A 17520-nucleotide genomic window follows, 5' to 3' on the forward strand; every position below is an offset into this window, starting at 1 on the left:
ATGTAAGTGATTAAGCAAAAAATTGTTCCCACCCCTAAAACAAAATATTTTCCTGTGAGCTTCACCATCTTCACAAGTAACTTAGTGTCTTCCATGTCTGAGTCCTTGTGCTGGGGGTGTATATAAGCCCTTACTCTGATGGGTGTGGACATAGACCTGGTTTTTAGAAAACTGTTTGTCTACAAAATTTAGTTAAAGCCAGGCTTAGGAATACATGCCTTTTTATCCCAATTCTGGGAAGGCAGAGTCATAAGGATCTCTGTGAGTTCAAGACAGTCTGATCTACATAGCAAGTTCAAGGCCAGCCAAGAAGGGAAGAAACAAAAACTAAATGAAACTTCTTTTGAAAGAGGTAACAAATGTGGTGGTTTAGAATGGGGGCCTCAGAGCCAGGCTCCCTGGTTCAAATGTTGTCTCTGCCACCTGCTACAATGTAAGCTGGGGCAACTTTTGTTTCAGTTTCTCTCTCTCTAAGGGAAAGATAGTAACTGCATATCTCAGAGGCTTTTATCCATCTATCTATATGTTGTTTGGCATGTAGTAACTACTCATATGTTAGTGTTGTCACTGCCTTAAAACACCAGACAGACTGGCAATTTCTAGAAAGAAGATTGGGATAAATAAGTAATAAATCCAAAACAATACAACAGTAACATTTTCTTGTAATTCAGCTCCAAGTAACAAACTCATGAGTTTCTGTTTTTTTGGAGAATAAAATAAAGTCAGTCACAAAACCAGAAACAAAAACAGTCACAAAAACAAAAACAAAAAATAAACCCCAAACAAGCAAGCAAACAAATAAAAACAACAAAGAAAATTAAATTATTCTCACAAAGTTCGTGTTGGTTTGTGTGAAAACTGCAGTAAAAACTGTAGAAACCTTGGTAGGCTTCCAGGCTCCCGCCCTGTTCCAGTCTTCAAAGGAAGGCCTGGACAGGTTTACAGGGATTCTCACCCATGCCACCTACAGACTCCATGCTCCTCTTGCATATGTGGTAATCTCTAAGGCAGGGCCAACTGCTCAGTTTTTATTTAGAAAACCCAGCCTTTTCCTCTTTCAAGGCCACAGGCCTCATAGGTACACATTCACCAGCAATGTTTGCTCATTCTGCTTCCTGGTGCTCACTGTCAGCTCCACAGTTGGAGTACCACACCTACTCCATCACCACCCCCTCCACACACACACACACCCACAAAGGAAACAGTGTTATAGGACTGTAAAGATTCTCTCATTGCAAACTGCAGTATAACTGTGTCTTACCCCATAACAATTCAATATACTGCAAGCCAGCACCATTTATAAAGACTATTGACATAGCTCTAAAAGCATTAAGGCCCTCAACTCAAACAATCATTGGACAGGAAAAAAGTATCCCTGTGACAACATACACATAAGCTTATGTAGATCATGCACTTAAAGATAGGGCACGTCATGTTTTCTTGCTGGGACAGTTTCTCTGTCACATCCCCACATACATAGCCGGATCTCTCTTAAAACAGGGCTTTACTCTGTTAGCCACAGCTGACCTGGAGCTCCCTGTGTAGACCAGGCTGGCCTTGAATTCAGCATGCCTCTGCCTCCTGAGTGCTGGGATCAAAGGCGTGAGCCATCCTACCCCGCTTCACCATTAGATGGGTTTATAATGCTCATACTCCAGCAGTTCCAAACTCTCACGGGTAAAGGTCAGGTAATACATAAAAATGGGAGTGATTAGCGAGTCACGTTCTAATTTATCAAGGTGTGTGTCTGACATTTTGGGGTTTAAAAATCAAATATTCACCTAACAATATGGGTATATAACTATGTATTAGAGAAAGGAATTTATCTAGCATTGCTATATCTACCAGTCAATCAGGGCCATTGAACATTCCAAGAATCTAATGGAAGCAGATGTCGCTGTATATCCTTCTAATTCCACCAACACAGATGCTGAGACTGGAGAATTGTAATTGGAGGCAAGCCAGGGACCTCGTCTTAAATAAAAATAAAAATAATTTACTGATTGTGAAAGGGCTTTAAGGTAGATAAAGAAAACCCCAAACATTTCTCGCCATCCTAACTTTTTTCCCCAGTGGTCATTAAACTTGTCCCTAACTGTCTGACTTTAGTCTTCCTCTCTACTGGCAACTGTCATATGTCTCTATTGGCATTTACAAGACCATGTCAGACCTTTATGGCAAAAGGAACTGTCCTTGTTTAAAACCCTCTAGAGAAATGGTTTAGCATTAAGAGCACTTGCAGTTCTTGAGGGGAACAGGGCTCCAAGCACTCAGGCCATGTGGCTCACAACCATCTGTCACTCCAGTCCCTCCCCTTGCCCAGGCACCTGCATTTCCATGGCACATCAACACATGCCACACACAAACACACACATAAGTAAGAAAACAGGAAAAAGAATGACTTCCCGTGGTCATATGGGTAAAAATTGAACTCCAGAGTAATTTTTGAGACATCAAGGGAATCCAACTTCACCCAACAGAAATTAGACTGGAAAAACTAGTTTTCAAAGAGGTAACATAGTCAGGAAAAGAAAATAGTTTCAAAGGAGAGAGGAGAGAAACTTCAGGATAGCAGAGCCTGAGGTCACTATCAAAGGCCGTCAAGCGTAGTAGGCCATCCCTTTCCTGAGAGGAATTTACCTTTGGCCTTTCTACTAACTTGAAACAAGACTTATGCTGAGCAGAACCTGTCTCAAGTAAGAGCTGCTATGGGAAACCCTCTTGGTTCTACTTGGATAAAAATACCAGAGAGAAACTCCAAGATGGGATGGCTTCTAATCACATAGGAAAAAAGTCCTGAACCCAAATCTGTTGGGTTCTCTTGCTATTAACTAACAGAATTAAGTGTTCTCCTTACCTGTAGGCAGTGACTAATTTTGTTTTTCTGAATTGTGTGGTTGTCTACATTCCTACTGATGTGCCACCAGTCCTATAGTGTGTGTGTGTGTGTGTGTGTGTGTGTGTGTGTGTGTGTGTGTGTGTGTGTGTGTGTATTCAGGCTGTGTATGTATAGTAATTTATCCAACAAAAATGTCTTTTGAGTGTCAAATACAATACTAGGTGCTAAGGCTATGGGGGTAAAATACAGCTATGCCACTATCCTCTGAGAGGTCCCTGTCTAGTTGGGGGAGATAATAATCAAGAAGACAATACCTAGAAATATGTGTTGTATGGGAATAAACCAGGTATGGTGAATAGTAACAGCAGGTGGGGTGGAGGGTGTCAGGTACTGTTCAGGGGGGTCTTTGTAAGAAGGTGGTGTTTCAGCTGAGAGCTGCAGGATACGAAGGAGCCAGTAAGGTCACACTCCTCAGAGTAAGCCAGGGAAGCAGGATTCTGGGCTAGAGGAAGAGCAAGAATGTAGAGTAGTCTGTTCTCTCTGCTCCATTGTACCTGTGAAGGGCCCCCTTCCTTTCCTCTCGCCCTATATGTAGGGCCTTAACCCCTCCAGGTACCAGGTAGGGTGTCTCCTGCCTCTATCTTGAACTTTTTTACAGCTCTTCCCTGCCCATTCCTGTCTTTCCCCACAGATCTCCTGGAATGAAGGGGTTGACTTGTGGTGGCATGAACTCATGCAGCAGGCAGGAGACGAGTTTGAGCCTGAGTGGTGTGATGCTGAGGACCCTCTCTTCATCTTGTATACCAGTGGCTCCACAGGCAAACCAAGGCAAGTGCGTGTGTGTGCGTGTGTGTGTGTGTGTGTGTGTGTGTGTGTGTGTGTGTGTGTGTGTGTGTGTGTGTGTGTGCATGCGTGCATGCGTGCATGCCTGCGTGTGTGAATGAGTACCGGGAATCCGAAAGATATGAGTGACTCTGGTACACAGTCTAAGAATGTAAGTGGTCACTGTACGTATGTGACATCAGGGTGCAACAAAGGCGGTCAGAGAGAGACGCTGCCATGAAAGGATTAAAATCTTTAAGAAGGATCTTTTTCCAGCTCCGTGCAGGCTCTATTTGTTGGTCAATAGAGGTGGACACAAAACCCTAACCTGAGGCCCCATTGTCCCCACAGGGTGTGGTGCACACAGTTGGAGGCTACATGCTCTATGTGGCTACAACTTTCAAGTTTGTGTTTGATTTCCATCCGGAGGATGTATTCTGGTGTACAGCAGACATTGGCTGGATCACTGGTCATTCCTATGTCACCTATGGGCCGCTGGCTAATGGTGCCACCAGTGTTTTGGTGAGATGGGAGCTGGGCATGGACAAAATTGTCCTGGGTAACCATTTCCCACAGCTTTTTAGTCTAAAGAAGGGAAACTTATACAGGGACTTCTTCCTGAAGGAAAAGGAATCTTGAGAGGTCATATATCCTACTAGAAAGCTTCTTGGCTTGTGTGGTCAGAGGGTAAAGACACAGTTGGTCATAAATGATGAATACTAAACCTGAGGGAGTGGAAGGGAATGGAAAGACTATTGGGAAGAGCCCAAAATAACTTGATTCCATTGGGGTCAGTTTGAGGGGATCCCCACATACCCAGATGAAGGCCGCTTGTGGAGCATTGTGGACAAATACAAGGTGACCAAGTTCTACACCGCACCAACAGCAATCCGGATGCTCATGAAGTTTGGAGATGATCCTGTCACCAAGTGAGACCCTTCCCCATCTGTTGTCTGATAGGTATCCTTCAGAGCTGAACACTGCCCTTTGTGCAGTTTCTTTCTATTGTCCCAACTTCCTGACCTGGGATGGGGAGGGGTGAAGGAGTGCTGAATGCATGTATATTTTGGCTCCTAATGTACTCAGAATTTTCCTCTCTTCCACTCCTGTTCAAGGCATAGCCGGGCATCCTTGCAGGTGCTGGGCACAGTAGGTGAACCCATCAACCCTGAAGCCTGGCTATGGTACCATCGGGTAGTAGGTTCCCAGCGTTGCCCCATTGTAGACACCTTCTGGCAAACAGAAACAGTGAGTAAGGGAAGCAGGAGTCTAGGGATTAGGGACAATGTAGGAAAAGTGATTCAAATCTTTGATCTCTGACTTCCACAGGGTGGCCATATGCTGACCCCTCTCCCTGGTGCCACACCCATGAAACCAGGTTCTGCTGTGAGTAAAGTGCTTCTGCTTGTCCTAGGCTTGGCAGGGATAGGATTTGGGGCTGTTGGCCTATTAGAGAGTAGGGTACTGGCCTGAGTGCCATGAGGAATTTGGGGCTCTGTGGAAGCTGAGTCAGAGTCCCTCATTCGTCTTCTTGGATTGTGCCTCTCATTTGCTTTTAGTCTTTCCCATTCTTTGGTGTAGCGCCTGCAATCCTGAACGAGTCGGGGGAAGAACTGGAAGGGGAAGCTGAAGGTTATCTGGTGAGAGTCTGGGCTCTGTGGGAGAAAGAAGGGTCTGCTGAGGGTACTCTGTTTTAGAGTTTATAACCTTATCTTCCTGGTAGATAAATATCGCTAAGGACAAATACAGTTGAGAGTTTGTCCTCTGCTGAAAGACACCATGGAGATCCTTCCAAATACTTTCCTATATCTTTAGTTTTTGGTACATAGGCTCTTAAGGGCCCTTATAGATTATATTCCAAGATTCGTGATGATAAATTTTTGGAGTCAAGAAGACAGTCTTAGTCCTTCCTTTGACATCCATTTCTAAAGAAAGGAGTCTTTGTACTTAAAGGACTAATCATGTAGGCTCTGGAGTCAGTCTGCCCGTATTCAGATCCTGACTCTGCCTCTTCTGTGACCTCAGATAAGCTGTTACCTACTGCCCATGAATGTAATTTTCTTACTTGTAAAATTGGGCTATAATATGTATAGATAATACTACTTTATCTAATATTTTATTAAATTAGGTAATCCATACAAAAGGGTTAGTCTGAAACTGCACAGTTAGTGTTCTTAAATGTTAGCTGCTGCCGTTTTTGTGGTTAGTGCCCGTCAGATCTCAATCCCATTTTACCTTTCCAAGATCAAGTTAGTAACAATAGCATGACTCGAATCTAAGCTTCCTTACTCAATCTAGAGTTCTGCTGGCACAGAATTCTATTGATTGGGAATTATTTATTCACTGATAGCTTCTATTTTATATGACTCGCTTGCATCTGATTGAACCTGCTTTCCTGAGTAATTATCCAAAAGAAACTCAAAATTTCTAGATGATTATTACTCAGAACACTGTGCTAGACAATTTTCACATACTAGTAATTTAATCCTTATAATAACTTTAGGGTTTATTATTTACAGATGAAGTTCAGAGAAGCAAAGTAACTTCCCTGGAGCCATATAGAACTGGGATTCTAAGCCAGGCTTATCTGTCCCCCCAAAGCCTACACTTTGCACTACCTCTCAGGGATGGCATTTAGGATATTTTTCTGTAACGTTTAGCAATGCTGTGGTTTTCTTCCTGTGAGACAGCCTAGAAGATGCGATCAGTGTACCTTCTCTACTCCCCAGGTGTTCAAGCAGCCCTGGCCAGGGATCATGCGCACAGTTTATGGGAACCACGCACGTTTCGAGACCACCTACTTTAAGAAGTTCCCTGGCTACTACGTGACTGGAGATGGTGAGCCTTGGCTGTCCTGTCCCCACCCCTCTCTGCAAGACATGTACCTTCCATTTTCAGAAGAGGTGGCTAGGGATGAATAGCAGAGAAAGGAATGTGCCCTAATGTCTGAATCTGGTGTCCAGAACTTCAGGGAAGGCTACAAGAGCAGGAATGAGGGATGAAGAGATGGCTCAGTGGTTAAGAGCACCCGTTGCTCTTCCAGAGGTCCCAAGTTTGGTTCCAAGCACCCATGCCAGTGGCTCACAACCACCTGTAACCCCAGCTCCAGAGGATCCAGCGCCCTCTTCTGTCTTGGTGGGCACCCACACACAAGTGGAAACATTCAAACATAAACACACACACATAGAAAAAGTAATTTTAAAAAAGAGCAGAAATGAGTATTGTAGGAACAGTCTTAGGACGGTACCATCTGAGATTAGGTTTCTAGGGCAACAGGCTCTTACTTTGTACTCTAGTGTGACAGAGCCAGGGCATGTAGAGATGCTATTACCATGTCATGTTGGGCCTCATAGCTAGAGCCTCTTTGCTCATGTCCACCAGTTCATCCATCCCGCACTACTTATTGAGTGGCCACGATGGCCAGGCACTGATCTAATGAGTACATGGTGTGTTACTGTGAATAGCACTGTCCAATTCTTCTATCGTATGGGGCTCACACTCTAGTAAAGAGGAGACAGACAAAAAACCAAGTTTATTGGTTACAAGCTAGTCATAGGTAGAGAGACATTTTATGAAGAAATCAAAGTAGTGGAGCTGGGATGTGGCGCAGTTGGTAGCACACTTGCCTACATATGTACAAAATTCTGGAATCCCAGCACCACATTCAACTGAGCACGATGGAATCTTGGAACTTGGGAGGTAGAAGCATTAGAATTAGGAATTTCAGGGCCAACTTTGATACATAGTGAATTTGAGGCCATCCTGGGGTGCATAAGACCCTGTCTGAAAAGGGGAAGCTGTGGAGAATAGCTCAGGAGAAGCATGTGTACCTAGAACACCTGAGGTCTTAGTCCTCAGTAGTACACACACTCACAGATACACACAGACACACACACACACACACACACAGAGATACACACAGACACACACACACACAGATACACACAGACACACACACACAGATACACACACACACACACACACACAGATACACACAGACACACACACTCACAGATACACACAGACAGACACACACAGATACACACAGACAGACACACACACACACAGACACACACAGACACACATACACACACACACACACACACGGGGAGGGTGGGTGATAGTATCTGGAAAAAGTTGTGAATGTATATAAAAATATACTTGAGATTGGGAATATTATTTATTGCCACGGAACAAATTATGCCCAAAGTTGACAGCTTCAAACAATACATAGTTTCTTGAGGATTGGGATCTGGGAGATTATTGGTTTGGTGGTTTTTAGTCAGGATATCTCATGGAAGAATCAAGCTGTTAGGGCCATGGCAGCCATCTTCCAGTAACTCACCAAAATAATGAACACAAAAGGAAAGAGGAGAGGCACTCGGTCTATGCTCTCTAGGCCTTTTAGGAAACATGGAGTTGTGCCTTTGTTCACACACATGCGAATCTACAAGAATACTGTAGACATTGAGGGAATGGGCACTATTCAAAAAGGAATGACCATAAGTGTTACCACAGCAAAACCGGAAGTCTACAATGTCACCCAGCATGCCACGGGCATCACTGTAAGCAAGCAACTTAAGGACAAGATTCTGGCCAAGAGGATCAATGTGTGGACTGAGCACATCAAGCACTCGAAGAGCAGGGTTTCCTGAAGCAGGTGAAGGAGAACGATCAGAAGCAAAAGGAAGCCAAAGAGAAGGGCACCTGGGTTCAGCTGAAGCGCCAGCCTGTGCTACCCAGAGAAGCCCACTGTGAGGACTAATGGGAAGGAGCCTGAGCTGCTGGAGTCCATTCCATACGGATTCATGGCCTAGTGTACAGAAGGAAATAAAGGATCCGGACTGCAAAGTGTTTTCCAAAAAAAAAAAAAGAAGAAGAAGAATCAAGCTGTTGGCTGCCTGAGCCTAGCGTCTGTCTGTATGCTGGCTCAGGGCTTTAGGCAGCAATCCTCAGGCAGTGGTAAGCTGCCTAACATGGGTGCTGGGAACTGAACCTCTGGAAGAATAATAAGTTTAAGTAGGATCTCTCCATAGAGTTACTCACATGGCACATGGCCACACCCAGAACAAAGGATCTGGGAGAACGACTACGATGGAAGCCAAAATGTCTTCAATAAACTAGAGGATGGAGATTGGTGGGGCCATCTTGGAGGCTGGCTGCTAAGGCAAACAAAAGTGGAAGCAGGAAAACTTGCTAAAAGATCACAATAAGCTCCTGTAGTAGGTGTGGCAGTTTTACATTATAAATCCTGTAGCCTGCTCTAGGGTACTCACTGTGTTCAATATTTTCCCAGGCTGCCGACGGGATCAGGACGGCTATTACTGGATCACTGGCAGGATTGATGACATGCTCAATGTGTCTGGTGAGGCTCCTATATCCCTTCCCATTTTGTTAGCTCTTTCCCCCAGCAACTCCTAGACAAAAACCTTTAAAAGAGCCAGGACAATCCTATTCTGTGTGTAGAGTATGTCGTTCAGTCCTGGTCCCAGGTTTTAGAGGAAAAGTATAATGCATGCTAGAGTACATTGAGAGGTTCGCCATTAAAGAGTGAATGAAAGCCTCCCCATTTGATTGGGTCAGCCCTGTGGGTGCAGATGGGAGCAAGAGCTGGGGAAGGAAGGAGAACTCCCTTTCACGTGCTTCCTTTCTCTGGACAAGGACATCTTCTGAGTACAGCAGAGGTGGAATCAGCACTTGTGGAACACGAGGCTGTTGCAGAGGCAGCTGTGGTGGGCCACCCTCATCCTGTGAAGGGTGAATGCCTCTACTGCTTTGTCACCTTGTGTGACGGCCATACCTTCAGCCCCACCCTCACCGAGGAACTCAAGAAGCAGAGTAAGGAGCTTCCTGGGGCAGGGACCGGAGGGTCTACAAGTTATTGGAGAGAGGCTACAGCAAATTACAGACAGAACCCCTACTTTCCTCCCCAAGTCTCCACTAGTTTCCCACTGGAATAATAGCATCCAACATTGTTTAGAAAACTTTGTGTCACCACCAGGATCAGGGCTTTAAGTGCTTTATCCCATTTAATTCCTGTAATTCCCCCATGAAATAGATCCTGTTGCTACTGTAGATGTAAGAGAAGAAACTTCAGGTGCAGAGAAGTTGACTGTTGCTCAAGGCTATGCTGCCAGGAGTGGGATTTAAACTCTAGCAGGCTGATTCTAAAGACAGCGTTCCATGAACATGGATTAAAGCAAAACCAAGGAGTAAAGATACACTGTTCAGAGAGAGTGGGGAACAGGAAACCTCAGAATGACTCTAGGCAGACTCTGAAGAAGAAATAGCTGGGGAAATAAAGTCATGGCTTTAGGAAGTCTGGCTAAAGGCGCTAAAGACATGATTATTTGTTGGTTACAGTTAGAGAAAAGATTGGCCCCATTGCCACACCAGACTACATCCAGAATGCACCCGGCTTGCCTAAAACACGCTCAGGTAAGTTCAGAGTTCCCCAGGAATTGGGATGGGCTGCAGCCCAGTGGTGGCAGGTATGTGGATGAAAGTCCCTAAAAGGGCTGGGATCAGTCAACGCTGTTACCAAGTAATAAGAGGTGTGTGTGTTACCAGGAAAAATCATGAGGCGAGTACTCCGGAAGATTGCTCAGAATGACCACGACCTGGGGGATACCTCCACAGTGGCTGACCCATCTGTCATCAACCATCTCTTCAGTCACCGCTGCCTGACCACACAGTGAACAAGACTCTTATCCAGGACTTCCCTGTGCTTGGCTCTCCAAATTTCTGCCCATCTATCCTGTCCCTCGCCCAAGAGTTCCAAGGGCCAGTGCTAGTTGACATTTAGGTTGAAACTAGGGAGATAGTTACCTAGACTGCCAGGTCGAAGGGAACAAGGCTCAGGTCAACTATGCACTGATACTCTCCTAGGCTACAGAGATCTCCAAGCCCAGAACAGAGACTTGAACACCATGTCCTTAACCAGAGTTAGCTATTCAGAGTGTAAGTGAGGGCCTACCTGGAAGCAGGGCAGCACCTCTAATCCTTTTTCAGCTTTCTCAGAAAGCACCAGTTCTTATCTTGGGCCTGCACTAGCCTTTATAAGTGACAGTTAGCAAGTCTATGAATAATTATTTTTTAAAATACTTTGTTGTCTCTGTTCTGAGTCTGAATTCCTTGTCAAATGATAGCAGTGTCTGTTCATTTGCTCAAGAGACTAGGCAAGTGGCTTCAGTCTCCAGAGGACTTCCATATCATCTGCTTCGTTGAAAGATTAAGATATGCTGGTCCTAGAACCAAGGGAGTTAACATTCCTAGTCTGCACCAGGAACAGAACCCTGCCCATGAGAGGCACTTGTAGGCAAAACTCTCTTTTCTTGTACTTTTTGTGCTAAAGACCCACTGTTGTAGGAATAAAGTTTATGAACTCAAGAACATAGTTGCTTTTTTTTTTAGGTATCTGTGTGTTCATTATCTGCTCTGATGTGTGTGGCAGATGGGAAAGGAACTGATATGCCCCAGACTGCTCCAGACCCCTTAATTTTGGCAGAATTAGGCAAAACTCCACCTTGAAGACCTTTGAGGAACCCCTAAACAAGAGTGAAAAACCAGTTCACACCTATGATATCACATCAGGGCTGCTCCTTCCTCCGATCATCTTGACCCTACGGTCCTCTAGGAGTGACTAAGGACTAGAGAACTTGAGGATCTCATGTATGAGATCAGAAACCAGTGAGGAATCCCTCTCCCCACACCACACACACAATGAAACCCAGTCACCTTTCTGGCATATCCACCTTACATGACCTCCCCTCCTCCCCTTGATATATGAAACAATGAGTCATTGAATCAGCATTGTTTTATTTAAGGCAGAGCTGGGGAAGTCTATGCCCATCTACCCTCTTCCTCCTGTCACTTGGTCCTACCCCAGGTCAAGGCACTAGAACCTGCTGGAAAGGCTGGTGAGAGGGCAATGAAGATGTGTGGGATTTATGGGCCTTTGCCTCAAAGGAGCTTCCATTCCCACTCCAAATCTGGGGAGCTCCAGAACTCTTCCAATGGAATCATAGCTTTTCTGGTCCTTGGATGGAAGGCTGAGAGAAGGGACCCAGGATTTTCCCTTCCCTAAAGCCCCTGGAGGTCTATGAAAGAGACAAGCTCCCTCCCCTAACATAGGTACAAGGGTAGCCCCTCAGGAGAGGAGTGCCAAGTACAGAGGATAGAAGGTCTCTTGAGTGAAGCCCAGAACATGTCTTCACACAGGGTAGGGGTTGTCCAGGACTGCCACTCCTGCTGCCACACCTCCATCTGCATGTTCAATGGCTTTGGTTCGAAGCAGATGCCCCACATGCTTGTTCATCACAAGTGTTGTTCCCTGTCTGTAGAAATGAAGTCAGGAGACATAACATTAGAAACCTAGGCCCTCCTCTGGTCCCAGCTGACCAGCAGGTTGGAAGGGGCTACATTTAAGAAATGCTCGGATTTTAGAATCAGATTTGGAGTTGCTTCCTAACTTGGAAATTATTAACTCTGCAGCTTCTTAACCTTCTTAAAAATGCCCTTAATTTAAAACTGAGAAATCCCTCTTATATTGCAGGATGGTCGTGCAGATTAAATAAATCGAGAAAAGCTTATAGTATGACTCAGATGCACATCTATGTTCTGAGCTATTCGTTTCCTTTCACTCTCTTTCAGGGTGCCTGTGCTGGCGATGGGAGTAGGGGTGGGGAGAGTAGCAGGCAGAATGCTGCAAGTGGTTAGGGCGGGGAAAGGCTGTGGTACAGGGCATGGCATGGTGGCATCTGGTTGTCTTTATACTTTGCCCTGACCTTGAAGTATTTTTCAGACAGTTGTATTAGGGCTTTGTTCCTTACCAATTCCAAAGTCCTCTCTTCTTTTCTTTCTGTCTTTCTTCTCTTTGAAACAGGGTCTCACTGTGTAGCCTTGGCTGTTCAGGTACTTGCTAGCCTTTACCTCATCAAGCTCTATCTGCCTGTCCTGCCTCATAAGAAGCTACTCAGCATTTCAAAGCCACTAAATACCTTCCTCTCTCTCATCTTTCTCTGGAATCCCTATTGGCTTTAGAGCTGGACTCAGACTTTCATACTTCCTGGAGTCTCGGCCATCTTTTCTCAATCTTTTTGGTACTACATGGAATTTCCTTTACAGCTATAAAGCATGTCTCTTCCAGGATTTACTATGATAGAGCCGGGGGCTGGTTAAGTCTTGGATCCTTGGCCTTATTTAACAGGCAGGGAAACAGATAATAAAACTAGAACTGAAACTGAATCCTGTGGCTCATGGCTCTACACCAAGGCTCATTCAGTGCTTTCTCAGTTGGCACTTGTGTAGGGATGTAGTAGAAGAAGGTGCTTCTGACGGGCTTACCTGACATAGACTCCAAAAATACCCAGCTCCGAGATGCACTGGACCACTTGGGCAGGGCTGCCAGGCCGTAGTAAGCAATTGCTAAAGGGCTCAGGTTCAATCTTCTCCATGAGGATGTAAGAGGCTCTCTCCTCGCTGTCTTTCAGCTGCTCCAGAGCGTGTACCATTTCCTCCCCATAGAAGTTATTACCTGCAATTAAACTGGCCAGTCACACAGAGCGTATGTGGCTTCTGAGAAGGAAAGAACACCTTGACAAGAGAGCCCTATACAAGTGGACACCCTGTCACCACACTGTTCTCTGTTCTGCTTGGTTTGCCCCATCTATGGATGTTTCTCCTCAGCCACCATTAATGGTTCCTTCTCTTGGGAATGTTGGGGTTCCTTGGGCCTGAGGAGATGTCTCAGTCTGTAAAGTATTTGTTGTGTAAACACAAAAGACCTGAGTTCTGATCCTCAGCACCCACGTAAAGCTGGCTGTGGGTAAATGTGTCTGTAACACTGTCTCCTAGTGCTGGGGAAGCGGGAGGTGGAGACAGGTGGATCTCCAGAGCTTGCCCACGAGCCACTAGTCTAGTCAGTCAGTGAGTTCCAGGATCAGTGACAGACTATGTTTTATAATATGGCAGAAAGCAATAGAGTAAGACAGCAGATGTGACTGTGGGTGTACACACACACACACACACACACACACACACACACACACACACAGATGTTGAGTTTTTTTAGGAATTCTCTACCTTTGCTCTGCCCTCTACTTCCTGTTCCTAAGGCTTCATCTATACCGTATATGTTAACTCCCAAATCTTTTAACTCATGTCCATGTACAAATCCCTAATGCAGGGGTTGGGGATTTAGCTCAGTGGTAGAGCATTTGCCTAGCAAGCGCAAGGCCCTGAGTTCAGTCCCCAGCTCCGGAAAACAAACAAACAAACAAACAAACAAAAAACAAATCCCTAATGCAAACTTAACATACCCACATGGGATATCTGTTTCTGCTAGAATTTACTTCTCCTGAACTTGCTACTCCTGCTAAGATGAAAGGCATCCCTGAGTCCATTTAAGGTCACTCTCATTATGTCACCTTAGTTAGCTTACCTATGTTACCAACTCAGAAATGTGTCATAACCCTAGTCTGGGCCCCTACATGGGTCTTCTTGACGATGGTATCAGCCTTCTTCCATGCTCTCTGTCACAAATACTCTTCTCATTCCAGGAACCCTATAAAGGCTGAAGCACTAAACTTTGAAAGTTTCCATCACTTCTAAACTTATTTAGATCCTGAATAGTTCGTGTATTCCTTCCCTGTTGAAACGTTAATGGCTTCCTACCTCACTTATGATAAAATACAGTTTATAACATATATGTCTGTGTGTGTGTGTGTGTGTGTGTGTGTGTGTACACATGCACACAAACATTCACGCATATGCAAGTGGAGGCAGAAGCCGATATTGAGGTATCTTCTTCAATGGCCCTCTACCTTATTTTTTGAGACAGGGTCTCTCACTGAACCTGGAGCCCACTGTTTCAGCTAGACTGGCTAGCCAGTGAGCCCTCAGGATCTGCCTTTTTCTGCCCTCCACTCCAAGTCCCAGAGAGGTACAGATGCTTGCTATCATGCTTGGCTTTCATGTGAGGGTGAAGATCCAGTGTTTGCATAGTAATCACTTTTTGACTAAGCCATCTTCCCAATTCCACAGTCCTGCCATCTCCAGCCTTAGCCTCACTGTTTCCCAACAGTCTAGCCTGTGTTTTTACAGCCCAGTGCTTTAGAATGATCTTCCCCATTTTCTGCTTACAAGAATCCCATCTGTCCCAAGACCCAAGTGGAAAGTTAAGTCTGTAAGGTAGACAAGATCCCGTCCTCCAGGAGTTTCACAGTAAACAGGAACACAACCAACTCTTCTCTTGGACTTCCCAGTGTGCACCTGTTTCATTTCCCTATAGTTTACCCACAGGTACCTCAAAACTCAGCTTGTCAAAACTCTGCAGTAGTTAATCAGAACCCCTTACAGTCCACAGTGCTCTGTTTCAGGGTGCTGGGTGACATGCTCCATGCTGGGCTCTGAACGGCTTTCTCTTATAACCACTAAGCCTGGGACTGAATCCACATCCAGTGCCAATAACTGACAACAACCCTTCACTGAGCAGCTCCACAGAGGAGACCCACCTACCTCCGCCCTCTCTCTGGGGCTTCAGCACAAAGTGGCTAGGGGCAGCAAGGGCCTCAGCGACAGCCTGGTCCCCTTCTTCACCCTGACAGGAGGCAGAAAGTAGTCACTAGAATTCAGGCTACAGGTCTTGCTGGCCATGCAAAGTGACATCAGGGGAGGGACAGAAGGGGAAACAACCATAAATTCCTTTAGGCTAGACACTTCAATCTGGATGTGACCCTTAACTTCCTTGTAGCACTGAACACCAAACAGGCTTTCAGTACTGCAGCAAAGGCCTGGAAACAGGTTACAGATAGCCCCTAATTCTCTCTACTCTTCAGTCATTTCCTCTGGTTTTCATCCCTATCATCACCATTGCTGAACGAGTTTGCAATGAATTGTAGCCCCCACCCCCCCCAGGTTTTAACTCCTGCTGTGGTAGTTTGAATATGCTTGGCCCAGGCAGTGTCACTATTAGGAAGTGTGGCCTTGTTGGAGGAAGTGTGTCACTGTGGGGGTGGGCTTTGAGACCCCCCTCCTAGCTGCCCCTGAACCAGTCTCCTCCGGGCTGCCTTGGATCAAGGTGTAGAACTCTCAGCTCCTCCTGCGTGCCTGCCTGGATGCTGCCATGCTCCTGCCTTGATGATAATGGACTGAACCTCTGAACCTGTAAGCCAGCCCCAATTAAATGTTGTCTTTTATAAGAGTTGCCTTGGTCGTGGTGTCTGCTCACAGCAGTAAAACCCTAACGTAGACACCTGCCCTCAGGCTCAGGGGTCCTCCAGAGCACCAAGGACGTGAGCCATTTGCCAACCATAGTGCCAGCTGTGCTGCACCCTCCCCAACACATTTGTGCCCAGGTCTCTGTTGTGTGGTAGGAAAAACACCACATACCATGTCCAGTGAATAGAGGCCAGCAAAGGTGGCACGGAGGCGGGCCACAGCCTCGGGCTGGCCCGGGAGCAGCGCTTCCAGCAGGCCCACCCTGCTCAGTTCCTGCTGCACCTTCTTAGTGCCAGCCAGCTGTGTGGCAATGTCGGGACACTTGGCAGCACATGATCTCTCTAGCAGCAGGCGAGCTTCCCAGTTCTGCAGAGGCAATCAGAGCACAGAGCCTTGAGTGAGTAGGTGCCAGACACTGTGCCCTTTCGGTCTTCGAGCTGGCTATCACCACAGCATCCATGGGAGGCAGGTACGACCTCTCAGTCTGCAGGGTACTAGCCAGCCTTTAGGGGATTTCTGGTCTAGCAAACTAATGCAAGGTCATAATTGAATGGCAAATTACTACAAGGAACTGTCTTTGGGGAGGAGGAACAGTGTCTCACTGTGTAGCTCTGTCTGTCCTGAAACTTGCTATATAGACCAGGCTGGCCTCAAACTCACAGAGATCTACAACTGTCTCCTGAGTGCTGGCTAGGATCACCGCATCCAAAAGAAAAGACATTTTGTGAGGGTAAGGAATAACTAGTGAGCTCCTCTTCCTCCCCTCCTCCTTTTCCCCCTCCTCTCTCCCTCCCTCCCTCTCTCCTCCACCACCCTCTCTTTTGAGTCTCACTTGGTAGGCATGCTGGCCTGTATCTCCTGAGATAGCCTAGGCTGCCCTCCTGCCTCGGCCTTCAGAGCACTAGATCCTTCATTTCTCAGCGGGATCTGGTTATGGAACCCAGGGTGTTCTGGAATTTGCAATTCTCCTGCCTCAGCCTCCTGCATGCAGGGATTTATAAATAGTGCCACCACACCTGGCTGGGCGAGGTTTGAAGGGTATGGGATACTTGATTATAAGCTGAGCTTTTCACTGTGCTCCAGAGAAAACCCAACACATAAAAATCTAGTTAACCATATATTCTTTAGCCTTTTATCACTACTTACCATCCCTGTAAGACCCCATAAGACTGATTCCCCTAGGTTTCTCATCTCATGCCGCTGCTTCCAGCTCCTCTCCCTAAGCCCTAACCCCCGAATTCTAGCCACACAAGACTGTAATTACGGACATCGCGTTCCTTCTCATTCTAGTCTTTTATTTACTGTTTTCTCTGCCTTTTAACTTTCCATGGATAGCTACAGCCTTCTCATCCTCAAGTCTTGGTGCAGTTGTCTTTCCTCTGACCAGTGTGGGTTTTTCCATAACCCTCTCCTTTCCATCCCGTTCTCTCAGTCAGAGCCAATTACCTCTCAACTAGGGTTTCCCTCAAGCTGAGTACAGTATTCTATATTTGTAATGCTAATACTCGTGAGGCAGTAGGGTTCTGAGTACAAAGCCAGTCAGAGTTATAATAGTGAGTACCATCGTGCCTGGGCTATAGAATAAGCCCAAATGAGTTTGTCTCAATGAACATAAAACCAAAACTGAAAAACATAATTTT

At 45.9% G+C, this 17520-nt stretch overlaps 2 protein-coding genes across 4 annotated transcripts in view; one reads left to right on the forward strand and one right to left on the reverse strand.

Moving 5' to 3' along the window:
• The window catches only part of Acss2 (acyl-CoA synthetase short chain family member 2), a 42678-nt gene extending 31623 nt beyond the window's left edge, over window positions 1-11055 (forward strand). For both annotated transcript variants that reach the window (XM_032904530.1, XM_032904532.1), the window contains 11 exons: window positions 3531-3666; window positions 4011-4183; window positions 4457-4590; window positions 4777-4909; window positions 4991-5047; window positions 5221-5301; window positions 6391-6499; window positions 8958-9026; window positions 9323-9499; window positions 10025-10099; window positions 10232-11055. In XM_032904530.1, the coding sequence (XP_032760421.1) occupies window positions 3531-3666; window positions 4011-4183; window positions 4457-4590; window positions 4777-4909; window positions 4991-5047; window positions 5221-5301; window positions 6391-6499; window positions 8958-9026; window positions 9323-9499; window positions 10025-10099; window positions 10232-10359 (1272 nt within the window). In that variant the 3' untranslated portion in view covers window positions 10360-11055. The remainder of the gene's footprint in view (window positions 1-3530; window positions 3667-4010; window positions 4184-4456; window positions 4591-4776; window positions 4910-4990; window positions 5048-5220; window positions 5302-6390; window positions 6500-8957; window positions 9027-9322; window positions 9500-10024; window positions 10100-10231) is intronic.
• A 404-nt stretch (window positions 11056-11459) lies between these two features.
• Gss (glutathione synthetase) overlaps window positions 11460-17520 on the reverse strand; it is a 30006-nt gene continuing 23945 nt past the window's right edge. For both annotated transcript variants that reach the window (XM_032904536.1, XM_032904537.1), the window contains 4 exons: window positions 16052-16246; window positions 15179-15260; window positions 13007-13196; window positions 11460-11997 (listed from right to left, as the gene is read on the reverse strand). In XM_032904536.1, coding sequence (XP_032760427.1) covers window positions 11874-11997; window positions 13007-13196; window positions 15179-15260; window positions 16052-16246 — 591 coding nt within the window. In that variant the 3' untranslated portion in view covers window positions 11460-11873. The remainder of the gene's footprint in view (window positions 11998-13006; window positions 13197-15178; window positions 15261-16051; window positions 16247-17520) is intronic.

This window comes from Rattus rattus, chromosome 5 (assembly GCF_011064425.1).
Source record: "Rattus rattus isolate New Zealand chromosome 5, Rrattus_CSIRO_v1, whole genome shotgun sequence".
NCBI classification, from domain to species: Eukaryota; Metazoa; Chordata; class Mammalia; order Rodentia; family Muridae; genus Rattus; species Rattus rattus.